At 40.2% G+C, this 26998-nt stretch overlaps 3 protein-coding genes across 5 annotated transcripts in view; 2 read left to right on the forward strand and 1 right to left on the reverse strand.

Moving 5' to 3' along the window:
• Nucleotides 1-13287, reverse strand: part of LOC138953931 (WD repeat-containing and planar cell polarity effector protein fritz homolog) — a 26785-nt gene extending 13498 nt beyond the window's left edge. The window contains exons 1-9 of one of the 3 annotated variants that reach the window (XM_070325925.1): nucleotides 13183-13287; nucleotides 4668-4764; nucleotides 4083-4127; nucleotides 2179-2229; nucleotides 1816-1886; nucleotides 1428-1487; nucleotides 894-1014; nucleotides 410-543; nucleotides 17-94 (exon numbers count right to left, since the gene is read on the reverse strand). In XM_070325925.1, coding sequence (XP_070182026.1) covers nucleotides 17-94; nucleotides 410-543; nucleotides 894-1014; nucleotides 1428-1487; nucleotides 1816-1886; nucleotides 2179-2229; nucleotides 4083-4127; nucleotides 4668-4728 — 621 coding nt within the window. In that variant the 5' untranslated portion in view covers nucleotides 4729-4764; nucleotides 13183-13287. Of the gene's footprint in view, nucleotides 1-16; nucleotides 95-409; nucleotides 544-893; nucleotides 1015-1427; nucleotides 1488-1815; nucleotides 1887-2178; nucleotides 2230-3312; nucleotides 3401-4082; nucleotides 4128-4667; nucleotides 4765-6572; nucleotides 6699-13182 lie in introns of those variants that run through there. The other 2 variants (XM_070325924.1, XM_070325926.1) reach the window with 2 other exon arrangements.
• Nucleotides 6832-17879, forward strand: LOC138953935 (malate dehydrogenase, cytoplasmic-like). Its single transcript, XM_070325944.1, has 7 exons — nucleotides 6832-6982; nucleotides 12080-12178; nucleotides 13231-13327; nucleotides 13907-14205; nucleotides 14481-14657; nucleotides 16076-16189; nucleotides 16790-17879. Exons 1-7 carry the CDS (start codon nucleotides 6980-6982, stop codon nucleotides 16997-16999), a joined length of 999 nt encoding a protein of 332 aa, XP_070182045.1. The 5' UTR covers nucleotides 6832-6979; the 3' UTR covers nucleotides 17000-17879.
• Nucleotides 17880-18882: 1003 nt separating this feature from the next.
• On the forward strand, nucleotides 18883-25392 carry LOC138953936 (uncharacterized). Its single transcript, XM_070325945.1, has 7 exons — nucleotides 18883-19700; nucleotides 20119-20231; nucleotides 20867-20963; nucleotides 22250-22398; nucleotides 23299-23415; nucleotides 24250-24321; nucleotides 24820-25392. Exons 1-7 carry the CDS (start codon nucleotides 19640-19642, stop codon nucleotides 25054-25056), a joined length of 846 nt encoding a protein of 281 aa, XP_070182046.1. The 5' UTR covers nucleotides 18883-19639; the 3' UTR covers nucleotides 25057-25392.
• The last annotated feature ends 1606 nt before the right edge of the window (nucleotides 25393-26998 follow it).

Below are 26998 nucleotides of genomic sequence, written 5' to 3' on the forward strand. Positions count from 1 at the left end.
ATGATGTGAAACTTACCATGTCCTGATGGATGTTTGTGGAGAATTTTCGCTCAAGGCGTCGACCTTTTGGGCCAGGGATGTCTAACTGCGTCACCTGAATAATGTACATCATGAAATGATTTGGTCCATGGTAGAAAAGAGTCCATGCATGCAAAAAAGCACACACACACATGTTCATCTGCCCAAACAATGTTTTACTGTTCATAATGTTGACCGTACGTTTGCCTTAACCTGAAGTGGATAAGGTCCTGTTCTGTCCCAGGTCACAAACGCGTGCGCACTCACACACACACACACACACCCACACTTATTCCAGCAAAAGTGAATGACATATGCAACAGCTGATGAGACTAAATAGCCAGAATATTATAAAGCAGAATACAAGTTAAAAGAGAGATAAGTGGCCTACCTTGGGTTCCCAGGTAGACAGTTTATCCAGACGTTTGGCTGCCTCCATGATGGGTGGACGCCGTGTGAAGTGAGCGTACTCCACACGGGGACTGTCAGCATGACACACCACCATGTACTGGTCCGTTAACACAGCTGAAAACACAGAGAAATGATAAGCATCTTTTACACAAAACACAGATGAATGATAAGCATCTTTTACACAAGACACAGAGTAATGATAAGCATCTTTTACACATAACACAGAGTAATAATAAGCATCGTTCATACAAATTAAGCGCTTTGGAACAGTGGAAAACCCTCTTTTCAGACTTTTCATGATAAGTTCTCTTGGAAAAGACCACAAAGATCCAAGTAAAACCCTTTCTCCTAACTCATAGTAGCAGTCAGGCATAACAGAATCAGCAAAGCGACTTACTCAAACATTTCTAACACATTTTAATGCACTTTGTGATGTTCACCTGTGAAAATGAAACGTTACTCACCATCACAAACAGTTTCACAGGTAAATTTGCCCACCAAAGATTTGTCGATGAAGATTTTCTCCACATCTCCAGAATGACCACACATCATCATGCTGACTATGCAGCCATTGCTCAGCACCATCTGGAAACAGATCAGCACAATCAAAGAAAGTCACTTGCGATTTAAAATCAGACATGAATATTCAGACTCACAATGAAGCAGCAAACTGACCATAGTCACAACCTAACTTTTGTGAACAGTAAAATCCATTTGGTATGAACTCATCAATAATTAAACCTCAGATACAGTGTGAACAAGTAAATACAGAATCCTCAAGAATAGTGTGAACTTGCCTTAACAAAAACCTCAAGTATAGTGTGAACTCCTCCATTCTTAAAATTCAGGTATAGTGAAGAGATCCGTAATCCTACAACTTCCTGATTTGCCTACTGTGCACACTTATACATTTAGACCAGAAGTTTACCACAGAGGGGTTATCACGCTGTTCTTGTATCGTTAGCAATGCTGGTCAAAGTATACAGTGAGTCACTGACCTGCAAGAGCTGCCTGCTTCGCCATCGCACCTGAACACATCTGTACTGTGCCAGCAGATCCTGCAATACACAGGCAAATTAGGTGTCAAAAGAGTGTCAGTCAGGAAAAAAAGGTCTGAACACGTCGTCTCCCAAATCCCAAAACAGAGAGATTGCCAACGTTCCAAAATTCAGTATCAAAACACAAGAATGGTGGGTTGTTGGAACGTTTCATTATTGACAACACAAAATGCTACATTTACAGTATGTCGACCCAGTGGACGGACAGACATACACCAATGATACAGATAATGTACGTATCTCAAAGTCGTCGATGAATCTTGCGTGCAAGATCCTTCTGTTCCTGTCGTTAAATAAGGCATTGCCATTGCCTTTCTCGCATCATTACCTCAACTTCTTTAATGCTGTCTCTCAGCCTTTCAGGTCGTTTGTTGCGAGGTGACCAGATCATATCTCGACCTGTTTGAGATGTAAGACATAAAACAGAGACATAAAACTTAACTTACAACCATGCCCAGTCCACTGGACCACTAGGAACATTTCTTGGCCTTGAATTACATACTTTCAATTCACTTAAAAATCACAAAATTCTGCATGCTCACACACGTCAGTTAAAACCAGCCATCAAATCTTTGACTCATCAAGAACACATTAAACTACAAATATGTACAGATGAGCATTGCTCTGAGACAAAGCCAATTTCAAACCACAGTATCCATCATTCATACTTTGTCGAAACACCAAAGCTTACCTTCTGTGTACTGCTGCCTCTCCTCATGGTAGGGGTGTTCCTGTGCACTTGCTGTGAAGAAGACAATTAACACATTTAATGAAACATCACATTAATTAGCAACACACATTACACTGAAGATATCTACAGACCTGTTTACCCCCATAAGTGTTTTGGAGTAATGCTCTGCCCCAAAAATAGTAATCCTGGCACAAAAATAGTAATCATCCAGCATTCGTCGCCAATTACAACGCCGCGCACATGACAACTGTGTCTGCGAAACGCAATCATGCACATATATCCATCATTTACAAACAAAACACATCAGTCAGTTTTTGTAGTCATCATAATTTCAAAGAAGATCACATCAAAAGCACATGCATCACTGATTCTTTTTCTTTTGCTCGTAGTAGGCCTTTTTCAGTGTGTCAAGCGCTTCTCTACTGTACTTGCGCTTGCCGAATGAGTGAGGGCGAGACTTCACCACTAGAATAAGGCTCTCCAGCGTCTCATCAGACAGACATGATCTCTGGTCAGTCCTGTGCTTTTTCACCCCATTTTGCCATTGAAAAAAACAATGCCAAACATGTGAATTGATAAAAAAAAATTTAAAAAAAAATTTAAAAATTAAAAATTTTTTTTTTTTTTACATTTTTTTATTTATGAAAATCGTAGTCTTGACACGGATAGCGGAATGGCGTATTTTTTGCAGAAAATCGTAATAAATTACGCCAAAATCGTAAGGGTAAACAGGTCTGTATCTACATGTCTCTGACACAGCCAACTAATATACAGGTGAATTCATCTTCGGTTTATGAACAAAATGTCAGTTTTATACATGATCCGTATGTGACAGTCTAGTTGTTCAATCAGTATTACATACACTGGGGACAGGTTTACTCATGACAAAACTGAAGATCAACATGCTATCATAATTATGAAAAGTGTAATTACATGCATTGAACAATTTTTTGCCAGCTTCATATTCATGAAAACTGACAATTATTGTTAAACTAAATGCCAGTCCAAAAGTAAACTATTCTACAGACTGAAGAAGGGCGTGGCCCGAAAGTCTTTGGAACTTGGTGTTTATTGTGTGTTTTTTCTAATTAATCTATTCTACTTTCTAGTCAGAACCAAATGGTGTACACTGACCTTGTTCACCTTTATCATGATAAACATGGCATCCAACCAAATAGTGTACACTGACCTTGTTCACCTTTATCATGATAAACATGGCATCCAACCAAATGGTGTACACTGACCTTGTTCACGTTTATCATGATAAACATGGCATCCAACCAAATAGTGTACACTGACCTTGTTCACCTTTATCATGATAAACATGGCATCCAACCAAATGGTGTACACTGACCTTGTTCATCTTTATCATGATAAACATGGCATCCAACCAAATAGTGTACACTGACCTTTTTCACCTTTATCATGATAAACATGGCATCCAACCAAATAGTGTACACTGACCTTGTTCACCTTTATCATGATAAACATGGCATCCAACCAAATAGTGTACACTGACCTTGTTCACCTTTATCATGATAAACATGGCATCCAACCAAATGGTGTACACTGACCTTGTTCACCTTTATCATGATAAACATGGCATCCAACCAAATAGTGTATACTGACCTTGTTCACCTTTATCATGATAAACATGGCATCCAACCAAATAGTGCACACTGACCTTGTTCACCTTTATCATGATAAACATGACATCCAACCAAATAGTGTACACTGACCTTGTTCACCTTTATCATGATAAACATGGCATCCAACCAAATAGTGTACACTGACCTTGTTCACCTTTATCATGATAAACATGGCATCCAACCAAATAGTGTACACTGACCTTGTTCACCTTTATCATGATAAACATGGCATCCAACCAAATAGTGTACACTGACCTTGTTCACCTTTATCATGATAAACATGGCATCCAACCAAATGGTCTGAAAACAACATCATCAGGTATCATTAATTACATGGTCCAGAGTGGAGATAGATCTATAAATTGTATAAACATATTGATTCAGAAAAACAGTGCAATAGTTCTTTGTTAAAAAAAACACTTCTCCCCTAGCTTTAGAATGCTATCACTTTTTAATTCAACTCTTCTAAAAGAATTATAGCACTGTGCTGAGTCTGCAATAATCCCTGCACCTACCATTCCAATGTAGCACCCTATCCTGACACCCTGTCTTACATCCTAAATCCCACTCTTCATAAAAAAAAAATCATGTTCCCAAAATAATTCAAGAGGATTTAGTCTCAAGAGGATACAAAACTTAACACTTTTTTTTAACAGCCCTTAATCTTCAAAACTCAATGAATAACCACACAGTGACAATGACATACACAAAATGTGTATAGAACTAAGGATCGCTCAGCAACAGGTTGTTTTCAATTAAAAAAAAAAGTACTGTATTATAGTGTATAATAGGAATAGATCACAACCGTAATACATACAACTTTACACACTTGGCACGTACCTGGAATAGCATACTGGTTCTTCAAAGACCAGATGTACAGCTCACAGAGGCAGTATGCCATTGCAATGTTATGTTCACATTCAGCTGATACACAAATCTGCAATTCAAGTTTTAGTGTATCAGTATCACATACACACATGTGCGTGTCCGCAGGCCTGCGCGCCCGCATGCAAACACACAGTGATACTCAGTCGCAACTGAATTTCTCATCTAAACAACAGTTCTAGATTAGAACAATGTACAGACAACGCCGCTTAACTCGATCTCGTCGGGGCCCCCCCAAAGAGTTCGAGGTATGCGAAGTTCGTGTTATCCAACACGTCGGATAGCTCGATTTTTCAAAGGAAGACTTCGAGCTATCCGAAGTCGAGGTAAGTGAAGGATTTTTAGTGATATAAAGAAGGCTGGTGGCCGGGACCAATGGTTCACTTCGACGTATCCGAAAAATCGAGGTAAGCAGCGTAGTCTATCTACAGGACAGCTCTCAGCAGGCTCTTGGGGCTTTTTTGATGATGTGTGCAAATCTGCTTGCTATGGTGTATATATTTATATGTACGTATTTACGTGCGGCATGTGTGTGTGTGTTTGTGTTTGTGACGATTTGTGTGTGTGTGTGTGTGTGTGTGTGTGTGTGTGTGTGTGTTTGTATGTGCTTGTATGCTGACTTTATTAGCAGGCATCTGTCAAAAATTGTTACGATCAACGATCAAGTCAGTGTAATATCATGTATATACTTTTGATTTGATTACGTGAAATGCTGCTTTTGTACATTTTCTTTTGTTTTACCATTGTAAAAACCAATTCACTGGTTATACAATTAAACAATCCATCCATCTCTCCCTCTGAGAACTATTTGTGACCCTCCACCACGGAATGAGTCGCATGTCACCTTTGCATGATTTTCATATTTTTACATTTTCCTAAAGAGACCAAAAAGCAATGTACTCACGTTAAAATGACAAACACGGAACGAATAACAGCAACGTTTCGACCTAAGGGTCTTCTTCAGGCACAAAAACACAAAAATACACACACACAAAAAAGAAGAAGAAAGACGATAGAACAGATAAAGAGGAGAATAACTGACAAAACAACTGCTTTGTTTTGTCAGTTATTCTCCTCTTTATCTGTTCTATCGTCTTTCTTCTTCTTTTTTGTGTGTGTGTATTTTTGTGTTTTTGTGCCTGAAGAAGACCCTTAGGTCGAAACGTCGCTGTTATTCGTTCCGTGTTCGTCATTTTAACGTGAGTACATTGCTTTTTGGTCTCTTTATTGTTCCCTCTCACGTGCAGTCGCCATTGTTTAATACTTTTTTCCTAAAGAGTTTTTTATGCTCAATCCAGTGGTGAAAACCGTTTTAAAAAAGAGTGAAAACTGTTTGAGTTATAAGCCTGTGACTAAGGTGACCCCTAAGCCAAGCGCAGAACCACGCGAGGTGACCTGCGACTCATTTCGTGGTGGAGGGTCACATTTTCCATGTTTTGTTTGCGACATAATCTTATGACGTTTACATTTGTGCGTCACTTCTCGTTTGACGTCATATGGAGATAAAAAAGTGGGAGATCGAGCTAACCGATGTGATGAAAATAGTTAAGCAGAAAATCGAGCTATCCAAAGTCGAGGTAAGTGAAGGAATTTTTGTGATAACAAGAAGGCTGCTGGCCGAGACCAATGGTTCACTTCGACGTATCCGGAAAATCGAGTTAAGCGAGTTCAAGTTAAGCGTCGTTGTCTGTAGCAGGAATGTTGAAAATTAAGGCCTACAAATCGTAAACTTTCCGAGGATCTCCGAGGAAAGATGAACAAAATCACTGATGTCTTTATGAAAACTTCTTTCAAAATTAATTCATTATAGAGAAAATACACAGATCCTGCACAAACATATTCTCATTAAGCAAAAATCACCACAGCCAGAAATCCCCAGGAGTTTCCCAATGAGAAACAGAAAGCATCCTGTGAAATGAAGATTGTTGTCCCTCGCTTGGCAGTCTGCTTTGTTCAGAGTTACCTCCTCATGACTACCAAGGCTGTAAGTTTAGTTTCGAAATTGCAAAATTAAAAAGGGGCCAAATTAAAGTATTATTTGCATGTTATATCACACTCAAATGTGATATGTATGCGTTAATGGACGGTAAGATAGGTAACAGTTTAAACCAAAATTATTATTTCGAAACTATGGCAAGCTCCGTATAAACAAAATACCCAAGGCCTTGACCGCACGCTCATCGTCCTTGACCTTCCACCGGTGTCGTCGACCCATCTTCTGCTAAACTTGTTACTGTCAAGAAAATCGCGTGTAAAGCTTCGTCAATATGGTATGTACAGCTGTTATTTGGATTGATTCAGTACCTTAACCTTATTTAGCTTAACTTGTGATATTGTACCCTTTTTTTGTCCAAAGCTGTCATATCCTTTTTTGCGTGTTATATTTAGATTGTGAACCGGTGCCTGCGTTATGTTGACCTTGACAGTGCGAGGTGACAATCTGTGCTACTTTAATCCCTTGTTAGATTGTTGCCTGCACGGAGAAGTTAAAGAATGCTATTCAAAAGCAATCATTTCCAGACAAAGTTGCTCCACAGTGTGGCCGTTTTTGAACGTATGCCAGCTCTCCACGTCGCTCTGAAAAGGTTTATTCACTGTAATCAGTGAGGATCTGCATGTCGCTGCACAGTATAATGCGCATTGCATTTCGTCCTTGTCCGATTAAAACCTCGTAACTCGATTTTTTGCGAAATCTACTTTTTTACATCAATATAATCTACGATTTTTTCTCTATTTTTTGGTTATTGTGGTGAAAGCCTAAGATTGCTGGAAGTCAGTTAAAAATGGGTATAAAAATACCTCGTATATCATTTTGGCAAAACCGCGAACCAAAATTACACGTAACTTGAGTTACGAGCTTTTTTTTGTTCGTGTGTTTTTCAGTTTTGGCCGATGCAAACCTCGTATGTCGACTTACAGGTTTTCTAATATCTAAACACGGCGGTAAATGAACTGTTTCCGTTAGATACGAGGTGACGGTAACATGTCCGTACGTTCAGAGTTTAGGTAAAATTAAATATTAGAGTCATTAATGAAGCTAGAAGTGCCCACATTACGTATTGTGTAGTAAAATGACACTCTACGACATCAGTTATTGTTCAAATGATTTTTTTGTTAGTATTTTCCTTTGCTAAGTACAAAAGCATAACTACTGACAAAGAGAGATTAAGCAGTTAAAGTATTCTGAAATATCTCTTAACTATGTAACAGTTCAGTCCTGAACTTCTGATCTTATTTGTTAGCTGAAGATGTACAGGTATGCATATGTCACGTACTGAAGTTGTGTTATAGTGTCTGAATGCAGTCCGTCATGTCTGGCAGTGGGTCCTTCACACATGAAAGCCAATTCTCTTCGCTTGAAGATCTTAGGTTGATGTGCTGTGTGTGCCTGAATAAAAGTTCTATACCATGGAATTTCGAAACGGAACTTATCATAGATGACATCACTGTTCGTATGGACTCTGATTGTGTTTCGTGGGTGTACTGTGTCCATTATCATGGTCATTTTCATGTGGACTGCATTGACCCAACAACTGTAAAGCATGACAAAAACTGTATCTGCTCGACTTGTTTGCATTAGGAGTCATGTTTGCTCTGTCTGGTGCAAGCTCCGCATGAGCGAGCAGGAGTCAATTGATGGTGCAGATTTCGCTTGGAAACAAAATCACTATCTTCCAGGAGTAATGGAAGTAGTGAAGCAAACCAAACATTGTGATTCACCAACCCCCAAAACTATGAATGCAACGTTTGCTGTGAATCCAAGTACGGAAACATCCCATAGCATGTGTACCAGATGCACATTCAACGCAAAGACGAAGCTTGCAAATAACAGAACATTGACAAGAGGGTTGCTAAAGAGAATGGTGATGTCCAAGTTTTCACCATGTATCTGCAGGTCGACTTGTTGGCCCTATAACCAAATGACAAATACTTCAAGGCCAAGCTGTGCTGCCACTACTGTCTTCACATTGTACAACTTGAGTGACACAGAGGTTACTTGCTACTTTTAGGATGAGTCAAAAAAGATAAGTCAAAAGCAACAGTTGGCGAAACAACCAAGGCAATCATTATCTACAATGACGGCTGTGGGTACCAGAACCGCAGTTTAATAGTCTTGGGAAACGCCCATCTTTACTTTGCAGTCAGTCAAGGAAAAGTCGTTTTCCAAAAGTTTCCTGAGAAAGGTCATACCTGGATGAAAGTAGACTCTGTACACCCAGCTATCAAAAACAAACTAAGGAGAAGGCAGATAGTCTGGCCTGCCGAATACGTGGAAGTCATCACCTCTGCAAGAAAAAGGCAACCTTACAAAGTTGTCCAGGTAGCCCACACATTCTTCAAGGACTTTCTTGATCTCAGACACTTCTGGGGATCCATAATTGGTGGATATTCGCAGTCCGAAGTACCTGCCTGACGGTACTTGTCGCTACAAGCTCATCTATTCTGAGGAGTGGTGGCCTTTTTCACAAAGAAGAAGAAGAGCACATGGTGAGCCCAATATCATCCCCCAGCTCTACTGAGTACGGCTGACCATCAAAGACATAAAGTGGCAGCATCTTCAGCATGTCAAGGAGGTTTTTCCAGTAGATTCATACCAATACACATGGTCTACCCTATGGTCGTTAAGCTCTGCATTCTCATGAGTGGTCATCCTGCATACTACTAGCTGTTCAAGGACATTTAGATGACAATTGCACTCAAACTAAGATATCTCATTGTTTTCAAGGAATACTCTGTTTTCTGTGGATACAAAAAGGCTCCTGTATGGATGTTTACGCTGTCCTGCAAGCAAAGAATGTTATGTACTGATAAGCTTCAGTTTACACTTGGTTTTGTTTGTGTGTTAATTGGCAAAGTTGCAAGGAGACTGCAAGGACATTTTACACAAGAATGATTATACATCGGTTTGTACAATCAAAAAACAAATGAACATTGTGACAAAAGAACGATTGTGTGTTTACTGCGTATAAAACATTGTTTTTGTCTTTTTTGTTCTTTGGCTATGTTATAAAACCTTGTAAGTCTTCAAGTTTGGTCGGGTTTTAAAAAAGAAAAACTCGTATCTTGCAATTTTGTTGAATATCGTGCGTTTTAATTGTGACCAACACTATTTAATTACACACAATAATTTGTTTGTGTTCGTAGATCATGTGCAGAAAAAATTGGCTTATTTTGATGACAAGTTATTTTTTAAAGACGTTTTTTGTGTTTTTCTCGAAACGCTCAAAATCGATTTACGAGGTTTCAATCGGACAAGGACGATTTGCAGGGATAAGAAAACAAGGACGGAGGGATATTGATGAAATTTCACTGAATTAAAAGAAAGGCACACAATTTGAAACACATTTTAAGTTTCAGGGCAAAGGTTAGGGAACAGTACGTTCATTATTTAATTGAATCTGGATATCTTCCTCTGTGTGGTGTATAAGCTTGGGATGGAAGAGAGGCAAGGGAGAGAGTAACAACAATGTCAAGGGCAGTATATTGGCAAGTTTAAGCCTAAGGGCATTTCGGGGACATGACACATATGTATAAGGACAGGAGAGAGACCAGGCATGGGAATTATCCGAGGATTTCCGAGAAAACCTACACATTTCCGAGAAGAAAAAATTCCTCTTCTGAGAAAAAAAATCGAGAACAAAAATCTAGGAACAAAAATTGAATAAGACAATTTGCCTAGTATGACCAATGTCCTCCATACAACCTTCCCCTCTTTAAGTGAGATTCCACCGGCGTGAGTCACTTTTGCAAACAAAGAGTAAGTGTAAATTGTAATAGTACTAATATTACTGTTAGAAAAATATTAATTCACTTCAACTTCAAGGATTAAAATAATCGTTGGTTACTGGCAATGTATTCAATTTAGTCAGTTTTTTGCTGTGTAAAGTTCATGAAACATATTCACAGTTTGTGCAGATTTTAAACTAGATTTCAGACAAATTTCGGGAGATCTCCCTAGTTTTCCAAGATTTCTTTCAATCAATTCCCATGCCTGAAAGACTGACGCATAGAGTTTTGAATGTCATTACCTGTTTCAGAATGCTGATACCAATCTAGTTGGCTATAGTAAGCCTTCAAGGCAAATAAGAGTTGGTTAAGATACAGTGTTGTTCCCAAACACACAGAGCAGTAGATCAGTTGGGCCAGACTCAAAATATATACCGTCAAAATGTCATAGCCGCACAAACATTGTTTTATCAAAAAACTATCATTATCAAAAAACATCCCTCTTGTTAAACTTAAAGCTTTCAGACATTCAACCTGCCTGGGGTCAGAACAATGTGTCAGATAAAAAAAAGAATGCATAAATGACCGACGTCTGGAAACACAGAAAGTAAAAGCATTTGATAAGCAGCTAGTTGGTCATATGTTGTGGTTTTGATTAAATTTGAAAAATAAAAACTATCTCAGTATCTGTTTGTGCCTGTCTGTATTTATGAGGTGAAATTAATGGTTTGGATGATCTATGCCTTTTTATGAACCAAATATTTTGCCTTGATTGTTCTGTAACCCCCCGCGGGTTAGGGGGAGTCCCATATTGGTTGGGACTAGAAAGAATTTACCCGATGCTACCCAGCATGTCGTAAGAGGCGACTAACGGTTCTGTTTCTTCTCTTCTTTTGTCTTATTTCTGCCTTACCAGTCCTTTCACCTATATTTCCTTCCAAGAAAACTCTCCCTACTATTCCCTGCAGTTTTCCAATTCTTTTCTTGTTGTCTTATTTCTACCTGACTGGATCCATCACCTTTATTTCACTTACCAAAAGTCTTCTTTTCCACATCCTTATTTCTCTGCACCCCGCATGTCGTATGAGGCGACTAACGGATTCTGTTTCTCCTTTTACCCTTGTTAAGTGGTTCTTGTATAGAATATAGTCAATGTTTGTAAAGATTTTAGTCAAGCAGTATGTAAGAAATGTTTAGTCCTTTGTACTGGAAACTTGCATTCTCCCAGTAAGGTCATATATTGTACTACGTTGCAAGCCCCTGGAGCAATTTTTTGATTAGTGCTTTTGTGAACAAGAAACACTTAACAAGTGGCTCTATCCCATCTCCCCCCCCTTTCCCCTATCCCATCTCCCCCCTTTCCCTCGTCGCGATATAACCTTCGTGGTTGAAAACGACGTTAAACACCAAATAAAGAAAGATTGTTCTGTAGTTTTGTACTTATCTTTTAGAAGTACCAGAACAGAGCTACATGTGGATCTGACAATCATTAATTGAATTTTGCTTCTGTTACTGGAAGTAGAGGAATCCAGTAAATGAAAGTTTTTTTCTGTTTTAGTTTTGTCCACTTTCTCCCATGGGTAGTCATAGGTTTGCATTGCGTTGTACATTTCTGTATCAGTTGTGTGTTTGTTTTTCAGAGTGAAGCAGTGAAAGTATGTGTAACTGGGGCTGCCGGTCAGATTGCCTACTCCTTGCTGTACTCCCTCGCCAAGGGAGATGTTTTTGGCAGCACCCAGGTATGGTCACTACTACTTTTCTATCTTGACATCTCTGATCTATGAATTATGTGTGTGTGTGTGAGAGGGAGGGAGAGAATACATATTGAACCACTTATTTGATGAATTCAAACTCATTATTCACTATGTAAGAAGATGATCTCACACGACTATGGAATGATCTCATAACTCATGAATTCTGTACAACATGTAGTCATTGAGATGAACTACAAAATTAACAGCAGCTTGTTAAAGGAAAAACAACTTAACAGCAGCTTCTCATGATATCTTTGAACCTTGCCCTTGTCAAGACCTCCACAAATCTGCGAAGATCAGGGCCAAGGTGCATAAGAAAGTTACCTACCGGGTGGGAGCCAGCCACAGTGTTGGACTGGTTGAAATTGAGATTTGTTGTGATTTCAACGAATCAGACCCCGTGGTAACTCCCCCGCGGTTTAGGGGGAAGAATTTACCCGATGCTCCCCAGCATGTCGTAAGAGGCGACTAACGGATTCTGTTTCTCCTTTTACCCTTGTTAAGTGTTTCTTGTATAGAATATAGTCAATGTTTGTAAAGATTTTAGTCAAGCAGTATGTAAGAAATGTTAAGTCCTTTGTACTGGAAACTTGCATTCTCCCAGTAAGGTCATATATTGTACTACGTTGCAAGCCCCTGGAGCAAATTTTTGATTAGTGCTTTTGTGAACAAGAAACAATTGACAAGTGGCTCTATCCCATCTCCCCCCTTTCCCCGTCGCGATATAACCTTGAATGGTTGAAAACGACGTTAAACACCAAATAAAGAAAGAAAGACCCCGTGGTTTGTTCTCACTCGGTTGGGTTTCACCCGCTTTCGCTTCGTGCACCTCAGCTCTGGTCTTGAAAACGAGGTATTCTAAAAATAGAGGTATATGTACCGAGGTTATTAGTGGAATGTAAGAAGGAAAGTTTGAAAGGTGAGGGGTGTGTAAAAATGAGTTGTACTGTAAGCACATACATAATTTCTTTTCATTGTCAAGCTGGTACCTTAATAGTGGTGTGTCAGATGTACAGTAGGTGCTGGTTTTTTTCCAGCCCATCATCTTGACCCTCCTGGACATTGCCCCCATGGAGGGCGTGCTGAATGGAGTTGTCATGGAGCTCATGGACTGTGCCATGCCCCTCCTCAAAGGTGAGTCTGTGGCATTTAAGCCTCACATCAATTGCACTGAATTTTTAAAAAAACCGTCACATAGTCTTTGTAAACTCTTAGTAGTATTGGTAATGTTAGGTGCCTCCTATGAGAGGACACTTACTAATAAAGGACACTATGCTATCCCTTCCTGTATTGATTGAACTAAGGAATCCCTCTATGAATGGCTATCTGGTCTAAAAGGTCACATTTCAATAGAGGTACCACTGTATTTCAGAAGGGACCAATAGTGCTTATGACAGGGGCTGTTCTTTTATAAAGTTACATTTACATAAATTTGGAGAGAATTTTTAACTTTTACCAGAAATTGTTCTTTTATGAATCTTACCTGGGTTTTTTTTGTGTTTTTTTTCTCTCCATAAGTAAGGTGTAAGCCTGTTAACTGGGGATGTATATGGTTTCCTGTACTAAGGTATGGCAAAACTAAGACAAGAGAGTCGCCTTCAAGAATATGATGCAACCTCTCTGGGGGGTACTATCACTGCTATGCCAAATCACGGGGGAGCAAGAGAAGGCTTCATGATCTATGGTTGAGACTGTGCTTTGTTTTCAATACAGAGGTGATCCCCACCTGTGACGAGAAAGTGGCCTTCAAGGATATCGATGCCGCTTTCCTGGTGGGTGCCATGCCTCGTCGTGAGGGTATGGAGCGTAAGGACCTGCTCAAAGCCAACATCAAGATCTTCGAGTCTCAGGGCAAAGCTCTTGACACCGTTGCCAAGAAAACCGTCAAGGTCGTGGTTGTCGGCAACCCTGCCAACACTAACGCTCTGATGTGCAGCACATACGCCCCCTCCATTCCAAAGGAAAACTTCTCCTGTCTCACCAGACTGGACCAGAACCGTGCCCAGGCCCAGGTCAGTGGTGCAAATTTAGCAAATGTAGTGTGGAAGCTTTGAAGGTACAGTGGTACCTGTGCCGGCCATGGCGATCAGTAAAAAAAAAAAAAACAGTTGTGGGGGGGGGGGGGGGGGTCATACGGTTCTGAGAGAATTTCATCCATTAAACTGTCAGATGCAATCAAAACCAGTAAGACCAATCAGAAGATGATTTTTTTTCCTGCTATTTTCACATAAAAGCTGGTACAATACTGGAAAATTGGAGTTAACATGGACACTTATGATCTGTGCAGATTGCAGCTCGCCTGAGTATTCCAAACAGTGCCGTCAGCAATGTCATCATCTGGGGCAATCACTCGTCCACACAATTCCCTGATGTTCGCCATGCCAAGGCCGTCGTCAACGGTAAAACTGTGCCTGTCCCTGAAGCTGTCAAGGATGACAACTACTTAAAGAATGAATTTTTGACTGTGAGTAACCATGGAAGTTGCTTATCCAGTAACATGTATTTTCCCCTGATGCTATGAATGCTTCAGCATGTGAAACATTTGAAAAGTCAGTATTAGATAACATTTGATTACTGCAACCTAATTACAGAAACCTTGTGGTAGTTTATGCAGAAAAAAGGAACACGGTATCAGGAAATATTGTGCACTGTAGAACAAATATGCAAACTTGCTGAATTTTTTTTGCCCCCTCAAAAAAACATACAGTAAGCATCTGACAAAGGGGAGAGGGTGTGCTGGTTTTTTTTTTGAGAGACGGGCGCAGTGGCGTGGTGGTAAGACGTCGGCCTCCTAATCGGGAGGTCGTGAGTTCGAATCCCGGTCGCTGCCGCCTGGTGGATTTAAATTGGAGATTTTTCCGATCTCCCAGGTCAACTTATGTGCAGACCTGCTAGTGACTTAACCCCCTTCGTGTGTACACGCAAGCACAAGACCAAGTGCGCACGGAAAAGATCCTGTAATCCATGTCAGAGTTCGGTGGGTTATAAAAACACGAAAATACCCAGCATGCCTCCCCCGAAATCGGCGTATGCTGCCAGAATGGCGGGGTAAAAACGGTCGTACGCGTAAAAATCCACTCGTGCTAAAAACATGAGTGAACGTGGGAGTCTAAGCCCATGAACGAAGAAGAAGTTTTTTTGGAGGCAGAGTAAACTAAACGTATTTTGATTTGCCATCCAATTTCATTTACAGGTATACCTGCATGGGTGCAACTCTGCCGGCTACACGCCGGCAGCCGGTTTTTGGTTTCATCGGCTGCCGATGTTTTTGTTCCAGGAGAGGTTATTTTTGGCATTTTAAATACTAAAAAAGCTTGGACCCCAACTTTTGCCGGTTTTTGGAATTTTCCAAGTTGCACCCATGTACCTGTATAATTATTATCAGCATTAGATTCTTTGATCTTCTTCTGCTTTCGTGGGCTGAAACTCTCACGTACACTCGTGTTTTTTGCACGAGTGGAATTTTACGTGTATGACCGTTTTTTTACCCCGCCATTTAGGCAGCCATACGCCGTTTTCGGAGGAAGCATGCTGGGTATTTTCGTGTTTCTATAACCCACCGAACGCTGACATGGATTACAGGATCTTTTTCGTGCGCACTTCGTCTTGTGCTTGCGTGTACACACGGGGGTGTTCGGACACCGAGGAGAGTCTGCACACAAAGTTGACTCTGAGAAATAAATCTCTCGCCGAACGTGGGGACGAACTCACGCTGACAGCGGCCAACTGGATACAAATCCAGCGCGCTACCGACTGAGCTACATCCCCGCCCGATTCTTTGATTATTGCAAGGATTGTTTTGTCATTTGTTGACATGACACAGAAAGTGTTAACTCTTTGCTCTGCGCTATGATTGATGTTTAGGTCTGTTGATATTTACAGACAGTGCAGTCGCGTGGTGGTGCAGTGATCAAGGCCCGAAAGCTGTCCAGTGCAATGTCTGCCGCCAAGGCCGTCGCCGACCACATGCGTGACTGGTGGTTTGGAACTCAGGGGGTCAGTTTTAATAGTCTGCTGTAATGCATCATGCCCCGTACAGTGGGACCCCCTTTGAAGATCTCAACAAAATTTGGAAATATTAAGTCTTAAAATGTTGGGGAGGTAAATTTACAGAGGTAAATTTAAACATAATAAATGTCTTAAATTGGGTCGTCTCTGAAGGGGGATTCTACTAGATTGTATTATTTGTATCTGTGTATCTGCATTTTTGTGTGTGCTGTATTGGTTTTAATGTTATCACATTTTGCGGAGAAGGATTAGGCAATAGAGAAGAAAGGTTTAACAAAGGGATGAATGTTGAAAAGCAACTGTAATTAGGCTCAGGTTGGGTCTTTGCAGACCATTGGATGACTGATGAGAAGAAACTGAAGCACACACTACGGTTATTAGATCAAATGTAAATATAAACAAAAGCTGAATTTTGATGAATAAACATAAACGGGTAAATAGATTAAGGAAGACAAAGGATTTATGTCAGAAAACTTTGAAGTGAGAAGAAATGTTGAGAAGAAAACCCGTGCAAACACTAAAACTTACATGAAACTTTTGCTTTCCTGAAATTACACTTATGCTTACCTGAAACTTCTCTTGTTGTAGGACAACTGGGTGTCGATGGGTGTGTTTTCCAATGGAGCCTACGGGATCCCAGAAGGGATCATGTACAGCTACCCAGTGCGCATCAAGGACAAGAAGTGGAGTATCGTGGAGGGGCTGGAGATCAACGACTTTGCACGCGAGAAGATGGACCTGACGGCCAAAGAGCTGTGCGAGGAGAAGGCCATGGCTGACGAAATCCTCAAACAGTGACTCCCGTCACGACTCTAGCTCTCCGCCTTCTCTACTCTGCCACGCCTGACTAACAAATCTAGGTCCTCCATTTTTCCTTCCTGTAATATGTGTAAACGTACAGGCGTTAGCTTAACGGATATATGTTGTGGTAGCTGCTTGTCAGATGAGTGGGTTTGAGGACTGTAAGCTGCAGCCTTGTTTTTGTTTTTGTTTTGGGTCCACATCTTTTTCTCTGGGGAGTTTTGATGTACAATGGTGGTGTAGACATATGTGGTGTGTATCAATCTATGAAAGACATTTGGTACAAAACTGCCAACGCTTCAAGTTGACAGGTATCCTAGCTTAATTTTGTGGTCATTTATAAATCAAAGAAAGGGCCAATGTAAGTAATTACATTAGGTATTCCTTACTAATTACAGTTGATGTGATTCCTTGCTGCATTCTGTGTGTACAAGCCAGTATTTGATGTCATGCTCATTAATGCTGTCAGCTATTCAGGAATTCGAATGACCTCAGCAATGTCTTTGTAATCTCCACAGGTAGAGAAAATGGACTGTGAACCTTTTTAATTGTTTATGTGTTGGGAATTCTTAAGTGACCTAAAGTATTTTGATGATAATAAATAATGATAATATATTCTACGAAAAGTTGATTATGAACCTGCTTTGTGTTTGTGTTTCTTAATCCTTGTGGCGAACAAACGAGATTATTTAGGAAGGAAATATAACAATCTTGTAAACTCTTTTGCATAACATCTTTATACGCATAAAGTATTTTGGTTGTGTTGAAAATGTCTGGTCCAAAATTGTGCTTTTGGTTCTACATGTTACTGTAGAACTGAAGGTTGCAGCACTGCGAAACATTACTTTGCAAATCTGAATAAACAAATTTGAGTGGAGGCTGTTTGTATTGTTTTTAAATTGTTACTACCTGTCTGTGGTTAGTTTTTGTTTTTACAGTTGCTTCCTCCTGAACTTTCTATTTTTCTAGTGTACATACATTCCTCCAATGGAATGTATGTAAATACTTCTGTTGTGGTTGTACTGTCGTTGTGTTTCAGAGTTAATCTTGTTTTTTGTTGTTGGTTTAACCATCACAACTTCTTCATACGTTAAGCCTTTTTCTTTAATTGGTTTGAAACCAATTTGTTGCTTTTGAACTTTCCACTGACACACACGCAGTGATGTGCTAGAGCCTATAACAAGCAAGAATCAACCGAAACCTATTTCAAACTCCTTATGTATGTTCCCACACTGCGAAGGCTGAAATGAAACATTGCTGCCTTGCATATCTTTGTCAATCTTTTGTTTCAAAGCACCCGAGTTTTGTTTTCCTGTGCTGACATTTTTCAAGTGTTCAAGTTCAAGTTTTTATTGGTCCATAACCCATGGGGGCATTTTGAACAATAAATGCAATCAATACAATCATAATATATGCTCATATAATAAATAAAAAATAAAAAAAAATAAAAAGTTATGAAAAGCTGTTACAAATTCTATTAATAAAGTCCAAAATATTCTTTAGCAATTTCTTTTTCTTAGTAGCAAACAACTTTTTAAATTTAAGTGCATTAGGTTTTTTCCAATAGTAAGGTGGTAACAACTCAGCTCTTTCTTCCTTGAAAAAATCACAGACAAATAAATAATGGAATTCTTGTGATACACATTTGGTGCAAGTTCTTTCTGACCTCGGGATGTTAAGATAACGTTCTTTCTGTACAGGCAAATTGTTGTTTAATGTTCTAAACTTCATCATTGAAACACATTGCTGATATGGCAGGTGTGTGACATAGTCTTCACATGCAAAAATATCTTTAAACATTCGATAATTCCAAAACATATTTTTTGTTCCAATTTCTGTAAACCATTTATGGATATACTGGTCATACAAGCTTCTTTTTACTTTCTGTTTAAACCATGCGCTTGAGTATTGAACATTTTTCAGCTTTTACATGTTGGTACAAAAAAAACACCACAAATAACAGCAAAACCTAAACAAGATGAGGCCACCCCAGAAACGGAGACATAAAGAGAATGCAGATCTCTGCTACTAACAAGCAAGAACACAAAGATATAATAACATGAGGATGAACAAGTTATGCAGACCCAAACGAAATGTTGAAAAACACTAATGGGACGCTATATGGGCTTCACGACCTACTGCATTTCCCCCCACAATTTAAACTTACAAACTACAGTCTTAAAACTGACTTTTTACACCTCTCTGTTACTCAGTCTATCACTCCCCACCCCTCTCTTTTTTTCTGTCTTTCTCTTTCACAGATTTTCGCCATTACCGTATATGTTGTGCTGCCTTCTGTTTGGACATTTAATTTTTGTTTCTTGGTTTTGGTTTTGGTTTTACCTTGTTGCATCCTGTTTGACCAGAATGGCGAGGGAGTGCAGATGTCCAGTAGCAGTACGTATGCACCGAAAACTCACATATGACCGTCAAGTTGCACTAGATTAAAAGTTTTTAGCATATATATCAGTCGTATCCTTGGGATTCCCAAGCTATATGTGAGGAAGAAAAAAACACCCACAAAAACATCGACTGTACACTGGAACTTTTACTCCGAATGGAAGGAATAGTCCACACCGGTGCGCTGCGTACCTGAAGGGGACATGTGCACCCATAAAGACTACCTTTGACCTGGGCATGTCACAAACAGAAAGAAGCGAAGAGAACACGGTGTGTTTCAATAAGAGGAACTGTGCAGGTACTGTGTTTATACGTGATATGGTTTACTGAGGTTCTGAAGGTAGACACTGCTTTTGTCACAGGACAAAGAATGAAGTATGGCCTGTGAACCGACATGATTATTAGGCGCTGGATGAATTTACTGCCTGACCGAGTTCAATCTTGTGTTCGCTGTACTTGAAGAAACCTTGTCGATCAACAATGCAATATGAGAGTTTTGAAGCTCCAAATTAGTCAATGTGTTGAAGTTACTCTGAAATTGGTCTGCCTGGCTGTCATTGCAACACTGTGTATGTGTGTGTGTGTATGTGTGTGTGAGAGAGAGAGAGAGAGAGAGAGAGAAAGACTGAGCTAGAGAGTGTGTGTGCATGTGTGTGTGTTTTAGTTTTTTAGCCTGAAAAGTCAGTGTATGTAATGTTAAGCATGTGTGTGGCCAGAAATGGAGACCGAGAGCCACCCACTGAAGGTGTGCGTCTGTGGGGCAGCACAGGAAAACACCACATTGCTGCTTCACTCCCTGGCTGCTGGGGACGTCCTGCAAAATACACAGGTATACGCGGGCTTCACACAGTGGAACCTTCCCATCAAGACCCCCGATTTCAGACCTGTTTGCAGAATTTATGGTTATTTTCTGTGAATTTACCTCCATATTAAAAAAAAATTAAGACTGTCCTTAATTTTAGTGAAGACCTGATGTTCTTAGATATTTGTAGGTCTTAGAATACAGAATACAGAATACAGTATTTATTGAGCCAAGTGACATTAAAAAACATTTAAAGCACAAGGAATTTAGCGTAGTGTTGGTAAAATCACGCACACACACACACCCACACACACACTGACACACACACACACACGCCCACACATACACACCAACACACACACGCCCACACTACAGCAGTCACGATCACACCATCACACGCAGGGCAGACATGAGGTAAAACAAATGACAATCATCTATTAAAAAAGGGAGTGAGGGTTCCACTGTTCTAGTATTCCTTGCACCATGTTGCATTAATTGTCACCGACTAGCATTGTCACAGTCTATTCTCTTGCTTGCAAGAGAAGTAAATAAGATTCTTTACTTTTTCACATTACAGACGATTCGTACATGATACATGGTGTATTCTTTGAACAACTCAAATCCTTGCATTGTAGATCAAAGAATACTGTCTAAATTTACAGAGTTTCTGGTTAGTGCTGCACGACACTGCTGGTAGAGCTACTGATCTTGAAGAGCAAGCAACCAGCTTGGATGATGCCTGTTATCCACTACTCATGGGTACCGTTTGTCTCTCGATCTCTCTCTTAACCATCTCTCTTACCATTTTTCTGCTTACTACAGTATGAACCCTCAATTTAAGATTCTTTCTTTCTTTCTTTCTTTATTTGGTGTTTAACGTCGTTTTCAACCGTTCAAGGTTATATCGCAACGGGGAAAGGGGGTGGATGGGATAGAGCCACTTGTTTATTGTTTCTTGTTCACAAAAGCACTAATCAAAAAATTGCTCCAGGGGCTTGCAACGTAGTACAATATATGACCTTACTGGGAGAATGCAAGTTTCCAGTACAAAGGACTTAACATTTCTTACATACTGCTTGACTAAAATCTTTACAAACATTGACTATATTCTATACAAGAAACACTTAACAAAGGTAAAAGGAGAAACAGAATCCGTTAGTCGCCTCTTACAACATGCTGGGGAGCATCGGGTAAATTCTTCCCCCTAACCCGCGGGGGGTAATTTAAGAGTCACTCCCTTATAAGACCCTGTTTTATCGGATAGTATGGTCACAACCTCTGTAAGTTTTGAGTCTGTCCTTAACTGGGCGAAGTCGACTACACCTCGTACACTTCGCGAAGCTGCCCACATGAAGCTTTAGCACTGGGTTTTTGATCAAAAGACTTTGCGAAGTCGACTACACCTTGTACACTTCGCGGAGCTGCCCACATGAAGCTTTAGCACTGGGTTTTTGATTAAAAGACTTTGCGAAGTCGACTACACCTCGTACACTTCGCAAAGCTGCCCACATGAAGCTTTAGCACTGGGTTTTTGATCAAAAGACTTTGCGAAGTCGACTACACCTCGTACACTTCGCAAAGCTGCCCACATGAAGCTTTAGCACTGGGTTTTTGATCAAAAGACTTTGCGAAGTCGACTACACCTTGACACTTCGCAAAGCTGCCCACATGAAGCTTTAGCACTGGGTTTTTGATAAAAAGACTTTGCGAAGTCGACTACGGGCTCAATTAAAGACCGACTTAAGACTCCCTCCTTATCTAGACCTGATTTACTCACACTTTTGGAAGTCTTACAAGTAGGGTTCCTGTAAAATAAGTGTAGATGTTGGAATAAAAGAAAATTGAAGACCACTCCCACGCCCCCATTGCACTTTGATACATATGCTTTGGAGAGAGAGAGAGAGGGGAGGGGGGGGGGGGGGAGACAGACAGACAGACAGACAGAGAGTCTTTGTGTGACTGTGGATGTTTGTCTGTGTGCTTGTGAAGAAAAAAGATGATTAACTGGCTAGATATTTGATTTCATGTGGGGTGTTACATTTCAGGAGTCAGAACAGAGTGCTGTCTTATGGACAGCCTCGAGAGTTGTGATGTTATTGTGGTGCTGCTGCAAACAGCTGGGTTAGGAGATACGCTAGAACTTCTTGCACACTATGCTGCTGCATTCAACAAAGTTCCCTGGGCAAAGCAAAAGGTACATCATGTTTTAAATCAAGATCAAGAAGAATAAGATAAGAAGAAAATCTTGATGTCCAGTTCTGTTTTTACATAAAGATGGAAAATTGTCTCTTAGCTATGCTGTCAGTCTCAACTGTGTGGACAAAACAAAACAATGAAGTACACAATATGTATCAATACTGTGTGTTAGTTGCTAGAAACTGGTTGTGACACTTAAACACTGCTGTACTTGGTTTTTGTATTAATTACCTGATGATACACAAAAACTTTGAAAGAGGAGGAAGGAGACTTTGAAATACACCTACATTGTACATGTATACATCTTTTTAGATAATGTGTCCTGCTTTATTAGTACCGGCACGGTGGCCTTGTGGTAAGGCGTCCGGCCCGTGATCGGGAGGTCGTGGGTTCGAACCCCGGCCGGGTCATACCTAAGACTTTAAAATTGGCAATCTAGTAGCTGGCATTATGGGGTTAGTGCTAGGACTGGTTGGTCCGGTGTCAGAATAATGTGACTGGGTGAGACATGAAGCCTGTGCTGCGACTTCTGTCTTGTGTGTGGCGCACGTTAAATGTCAAAGCAGCATCGCCCTGATATGGCCCTTCGTGGTCGGCTGGGCGTTAGGCAAAAACAAAACAAAACAAACTGCTTTATTAGTCAGATTATGCCAGAGTTAAAACCTTCAAGGACATGTACATTGTTTATGTGCTATGGGAAGACATGCATGCACCTGTCAGCTACGATATCCTAGGAACTGTTTCTTTGATGTAGCCAATGTTGAAACAGCGACATTGAGTATGTAGAATATTCAAGCCCATATATGGCTATCAGTTGGTTCACTGAACATGCTTTTTACACACACACACACACGAACGCCAACAACCACAATGCCATGACCTCTTGTTTGATCTTCAGGCTGTGGTGATAGCAGGTGAGCAAGCAACAACAGCAGCAGGTGTTCTGTGCGTCCTTGCACCTGAGCTATCTCGTCATCTAGTCTTCGCTGTGGATTTGCCTGAAAACAGTACTCAGGTACAGGTTATGTGAGCATTATAATGTACACAAAGTAGAGATGCACAATGCATTATCAGCATACATTGATGCATCAACAGTTTTTGATCAAGTTCTAGGCTTTTAGTGTTTGCGTCATTGCTTATATTTGTAATTCTTGAAAAATATATTGTTCAGCTCACTTTTTTTTTTACAGCTGTGATAAAATTGGAATCCAAATTTGTTGCGCATTTGGTAGTATATGTCATGAGAGAACGCTCATAATCATTACACCAGCCATGTTTTCAGAAGTGTCCTTTATTTGGGAGGTGTCCTTTCGACAGACAGATGTTACATGTACCTACGCGGGCGGGGATGTACCTCAGTCGGTAGCGCGCTGGATTTGTATCCAGTTGGCCGCTGTCAGCGTGAGTTCGTCCCCACGTTCGGCGAGAGATTTATTTCTCAGTCAACTTTGTGTGCAGACTCTCCTCGGTGTCCTAACACCCCCGTGTGTACACGCAAGCACAAGACCAAGTGCGCACGAAAAAGATCCTGTAATCCATGTCAGAGTTCGGTGGGTTATAGAAACACGAAAATACCCAGCATGCTTCCTCCAAAAGCGGCGTATGGCTGCCTAAATGGCGGGGTAAAAACGGTCATACACATAAAAGCCGCGGGAGTTTCAGCCCATGAACGAACAAACAAACAAACATGTACCTACACTTTAGTGTATGTTAATTGCATTGACAAATCGAGAAAGGAGTGCATGGCCAATTCACACACACACACACACAAAAAGAAATAAGGTTTTCATTCTGTGTTGACATGAGGGTGGTTGGGCTGTGGTGATACTTTCACCTATCTGTGTTGCAGCCTGGTTGTGGCAGTTACCATGCGGTCAGGAAAGTGAGTGAATGTGTTCGCTCCTGGTGGACTGGACTACAGGTAACGAGTTTTCCAGCTTCATCCGCATACCGTATTCATATTTTAAGCTAGGCGAAACTTTTCAATGAGTTTCATATGCGCATTTGAAATCACACCTACAAGTGTTCCAAACACATACTGTGGCAATACATGGATCCCTACATCAGGCCAGCCTGTTTGTTATTGCTGAGAGAAGAAGCAGTAATTGAATCTATAGTTACTTAATTTACTACTGAAATCGTCTCATAACCATTTTTGAACTATTTTGCAGATTGCTTCCCTGGAATCAATGATCTTGAAAGTATTGTTTATCCATTTGGTAGAATACTTTACGGAAATGATCTCAGAAAGTTCATCGGTTTAATAGAAAGCCACAGTCACTTTTAAACAACAGCTATAATCACCATGTGTATTGAACAATTTTGTGATTTAATAAATTATGCCTGTGAAAACACACACACACACTCAGCGTGGCAGCAAGAATGAGTTTTACATTAAGACATTTCTGTCACTCAACAGGAAGCAGACGCAATGACAGTGGGAGCAAGTGTTCAGAGCCTTTCCAGAATGCCCTCTTGGTATTTCCTCCCACTGCCTGTGAGGCTGACAGGACCACAACTGCTTCAGATCAACTCGTCTGTGTCACCAGATTGGGAGAATGTGAAACAACTGATGGCCGATTTCAATACCGCCATATGTCATCTCAGAATCCCAGAGTCAGAACTAGTCACTTCTCTTCTCTCCTGTAAACTTTAGGTGAAAACTTTGTCTGCTTGTAACGCGTGCTGTTCTTTTAATTACATTGCCAGCTTGACTTCTCTCTAGCAGAGATAAATAACGTACAATGTAGTTGAATAAATATGGGACATCTTGATTGATTATAAGGGAATTAAAAACCAGTGAAATTTTTCTTTTCTTTTATTATTAAAGACAAGTAAGGGTTCAAGTAAAAAAACGAATGTAACTAACACACTAATCAACAACGGACACAAATTCAATTACTGGATTTCAACAAGTACATATTATGAATTGTACATTAAAGCTGTGGTCTATTTATGACTTTCCGGGGCTACGAGGTTGAAAAATAGGGATAAAATCATGTACAGAATTCTGTACAGCAAACGCTACCCGAAACCCCATCTATACGGCGTGTATGACCTTGAGAGCTTCAGTCAACGCTTGAATTTTGCAGTGGTAACATCCGGTTTGCTCTCTCAGAGCCGAGATATTTGTCGAGAAGGATCGAGCAGAAAAAAATAAACGACTTGGCAGGGATTCGAACTCAAGGCCTCGGGGCCTCAAAATGTCGGGGCCGATGTCTTAACCGCTAGGCCACTTCACCAGTGTTTTCAAAGATAAAAAATTGATAATTTTATATCATTCTACGCTTGAATTACCATTCATGCATTGCAAAAACGTAAAAATTGCTATTAAAATTTGCCTTTATTTGCAAACATGTTTCACAGAATCGCAGTACATGTACATGTTTACACCGTCATGTTACACGACATTCGCGCCATACAAATAGCTGCGATATCTCTATTTACAACATGCAAGAAAAATGACAAGAACAGTAATTGAATCTCTCCAAAGCTCTGTGCAGTTGAAAACAGACATCTAAGAAATAGTTATCCATGTATTCACTTCTGAACAATGGGCGGATAGAGATATAAATCATGCTGCTTCAAGAATAACATAACATGAGTTCATATCAATGTTTTTCCTTCCTTTTCTCGATTGGCGCAGTAGCCTAGTGGTTAGGACATGAGACACGAGGTCGAGAGTTCGAATCTTCGCCGGGGCGTTTATTTGTTCCCTTTGATCTCTCTTGAAGATAAAATATGATCAGTCTTGAGATAGCAAACCGGATGTTATCCCTGCAAAATTCAAGCGTTGACTGAAGCTCTCAAGGTCATACACGCCGTATAGGAGGGGTTTCGGGTAGCGTTTGCTGTACAGAATTCTGTACATGATTGTTTCCCTATTTTTCAACCTCGTAGCCCCGGAAAGTCATAAATAGACCACAGCTTTAAGAAAGAAAACAACAAACTTGCTTTCAGTCTCTCTCTCACTCTCACAGACACAGCCAGAGGCAATGGAATGGTTGATAAGAATACGTTGCAATGCATTTAGTGTTTTGATATTTTCAGATTCTCAGCAACATTTTTTAACAAAATAACAAAACACAACAAGAGAGACCTCCTTAAAGAGACAGAAAAGACAGACACAAATAAGTACTGCTTACTTTGTTACTGACACACAACCCTGCTTCGGTGTAAACATACAAAATGGACGGAACAGAACCCTATTTACGTTTACAAAGAACTATTGCATCTGAGAAGACTGCCATGTTATGAGATTCATGGAAACGGTTTTTGCTACATTAACAAAACACATTAAGAGAAAACCGTTTGGCAAATACAATGTACATCAGCCTAAACTCTTGTTTTTTGCGATGTAAAGTGTCATTTGGGAATCTAAAACACATCCATAGGGAAAATATGTAAAACATGCAAGTAAGGTGGTGCTTGTTTTTCATGATGTAAAGTGTCATCTGGGAATCTTAAGCAAGTCCATTAGGAAGCGCTTAGAACTGTACCCACGGAATACGCGCTATATAAGCTTCATATTGATTGATCAGGAAAACATGGAAATCCTTGTTATGTTAACAAAGAACTATTGCATCTGAGAAGACTAT

Source organism: Littorina saxatilis, linkage group LG17 (genome assembly GCF_037325665.1).
Source record: "Littorina saxatilis isolate snail1 linkage group LG17, US_GU_Lsax_2.0, whole genome shotgun sequence".
NCBI classification, from domain to species: Eukaryota; Metazoa; Mollusca; class Gastropoda; order Littorinimorpha; family Littorinidae; genus Littorina; species Littorina saxatilis.

What these genes read in the sequence shown, in the direction of transcription:
- LOC138953935 (XM_070325944.1), top strand. An exon ending in TGCCATGCCCCTCCTCAAAG is followed by an intron (nt 13,328 to 13,906) that starts GTGAGTCTGTGG and finishes TTTTCAATACAG; the next exon opens with AGGTGATCCCCACCTGTGAC. An exon ending in AGAACCGTGCCCAGGCCCAG is followed by an intron (nt 14,206 to 14,480) that starts GTCAGTGGTGCA and finishes TGATCTGTGCAG; the next exon opens with ATTGCAGCTCGCCTGAGTAT.
- LOC138953936 (XM_070325945.1), top strand. Translation starts at nt 19,640, where the DNA reads ATGTCACAAACAGAAAGAAGCGAAGAGAACACGGTGTGTTTCAATAAG. An exon ending in CTGTTATCCACTACTCATGG is followed by an intron (nt 20,964 to 22,249) that starts GTACCGTTTGTC and finishes GTTACATTTCAG; the next exon opens with GAGTCAGAACAGAGTGCTGT. An exon ending in CCTGGTGGACTGGACTACAG is followed by an intron (nt 24,322 to 24,819) that starts GTAACGAGTTTT and finishes GTCACTCAACAG; the next exon opens with GAAGCAGACGCAATGACAGT.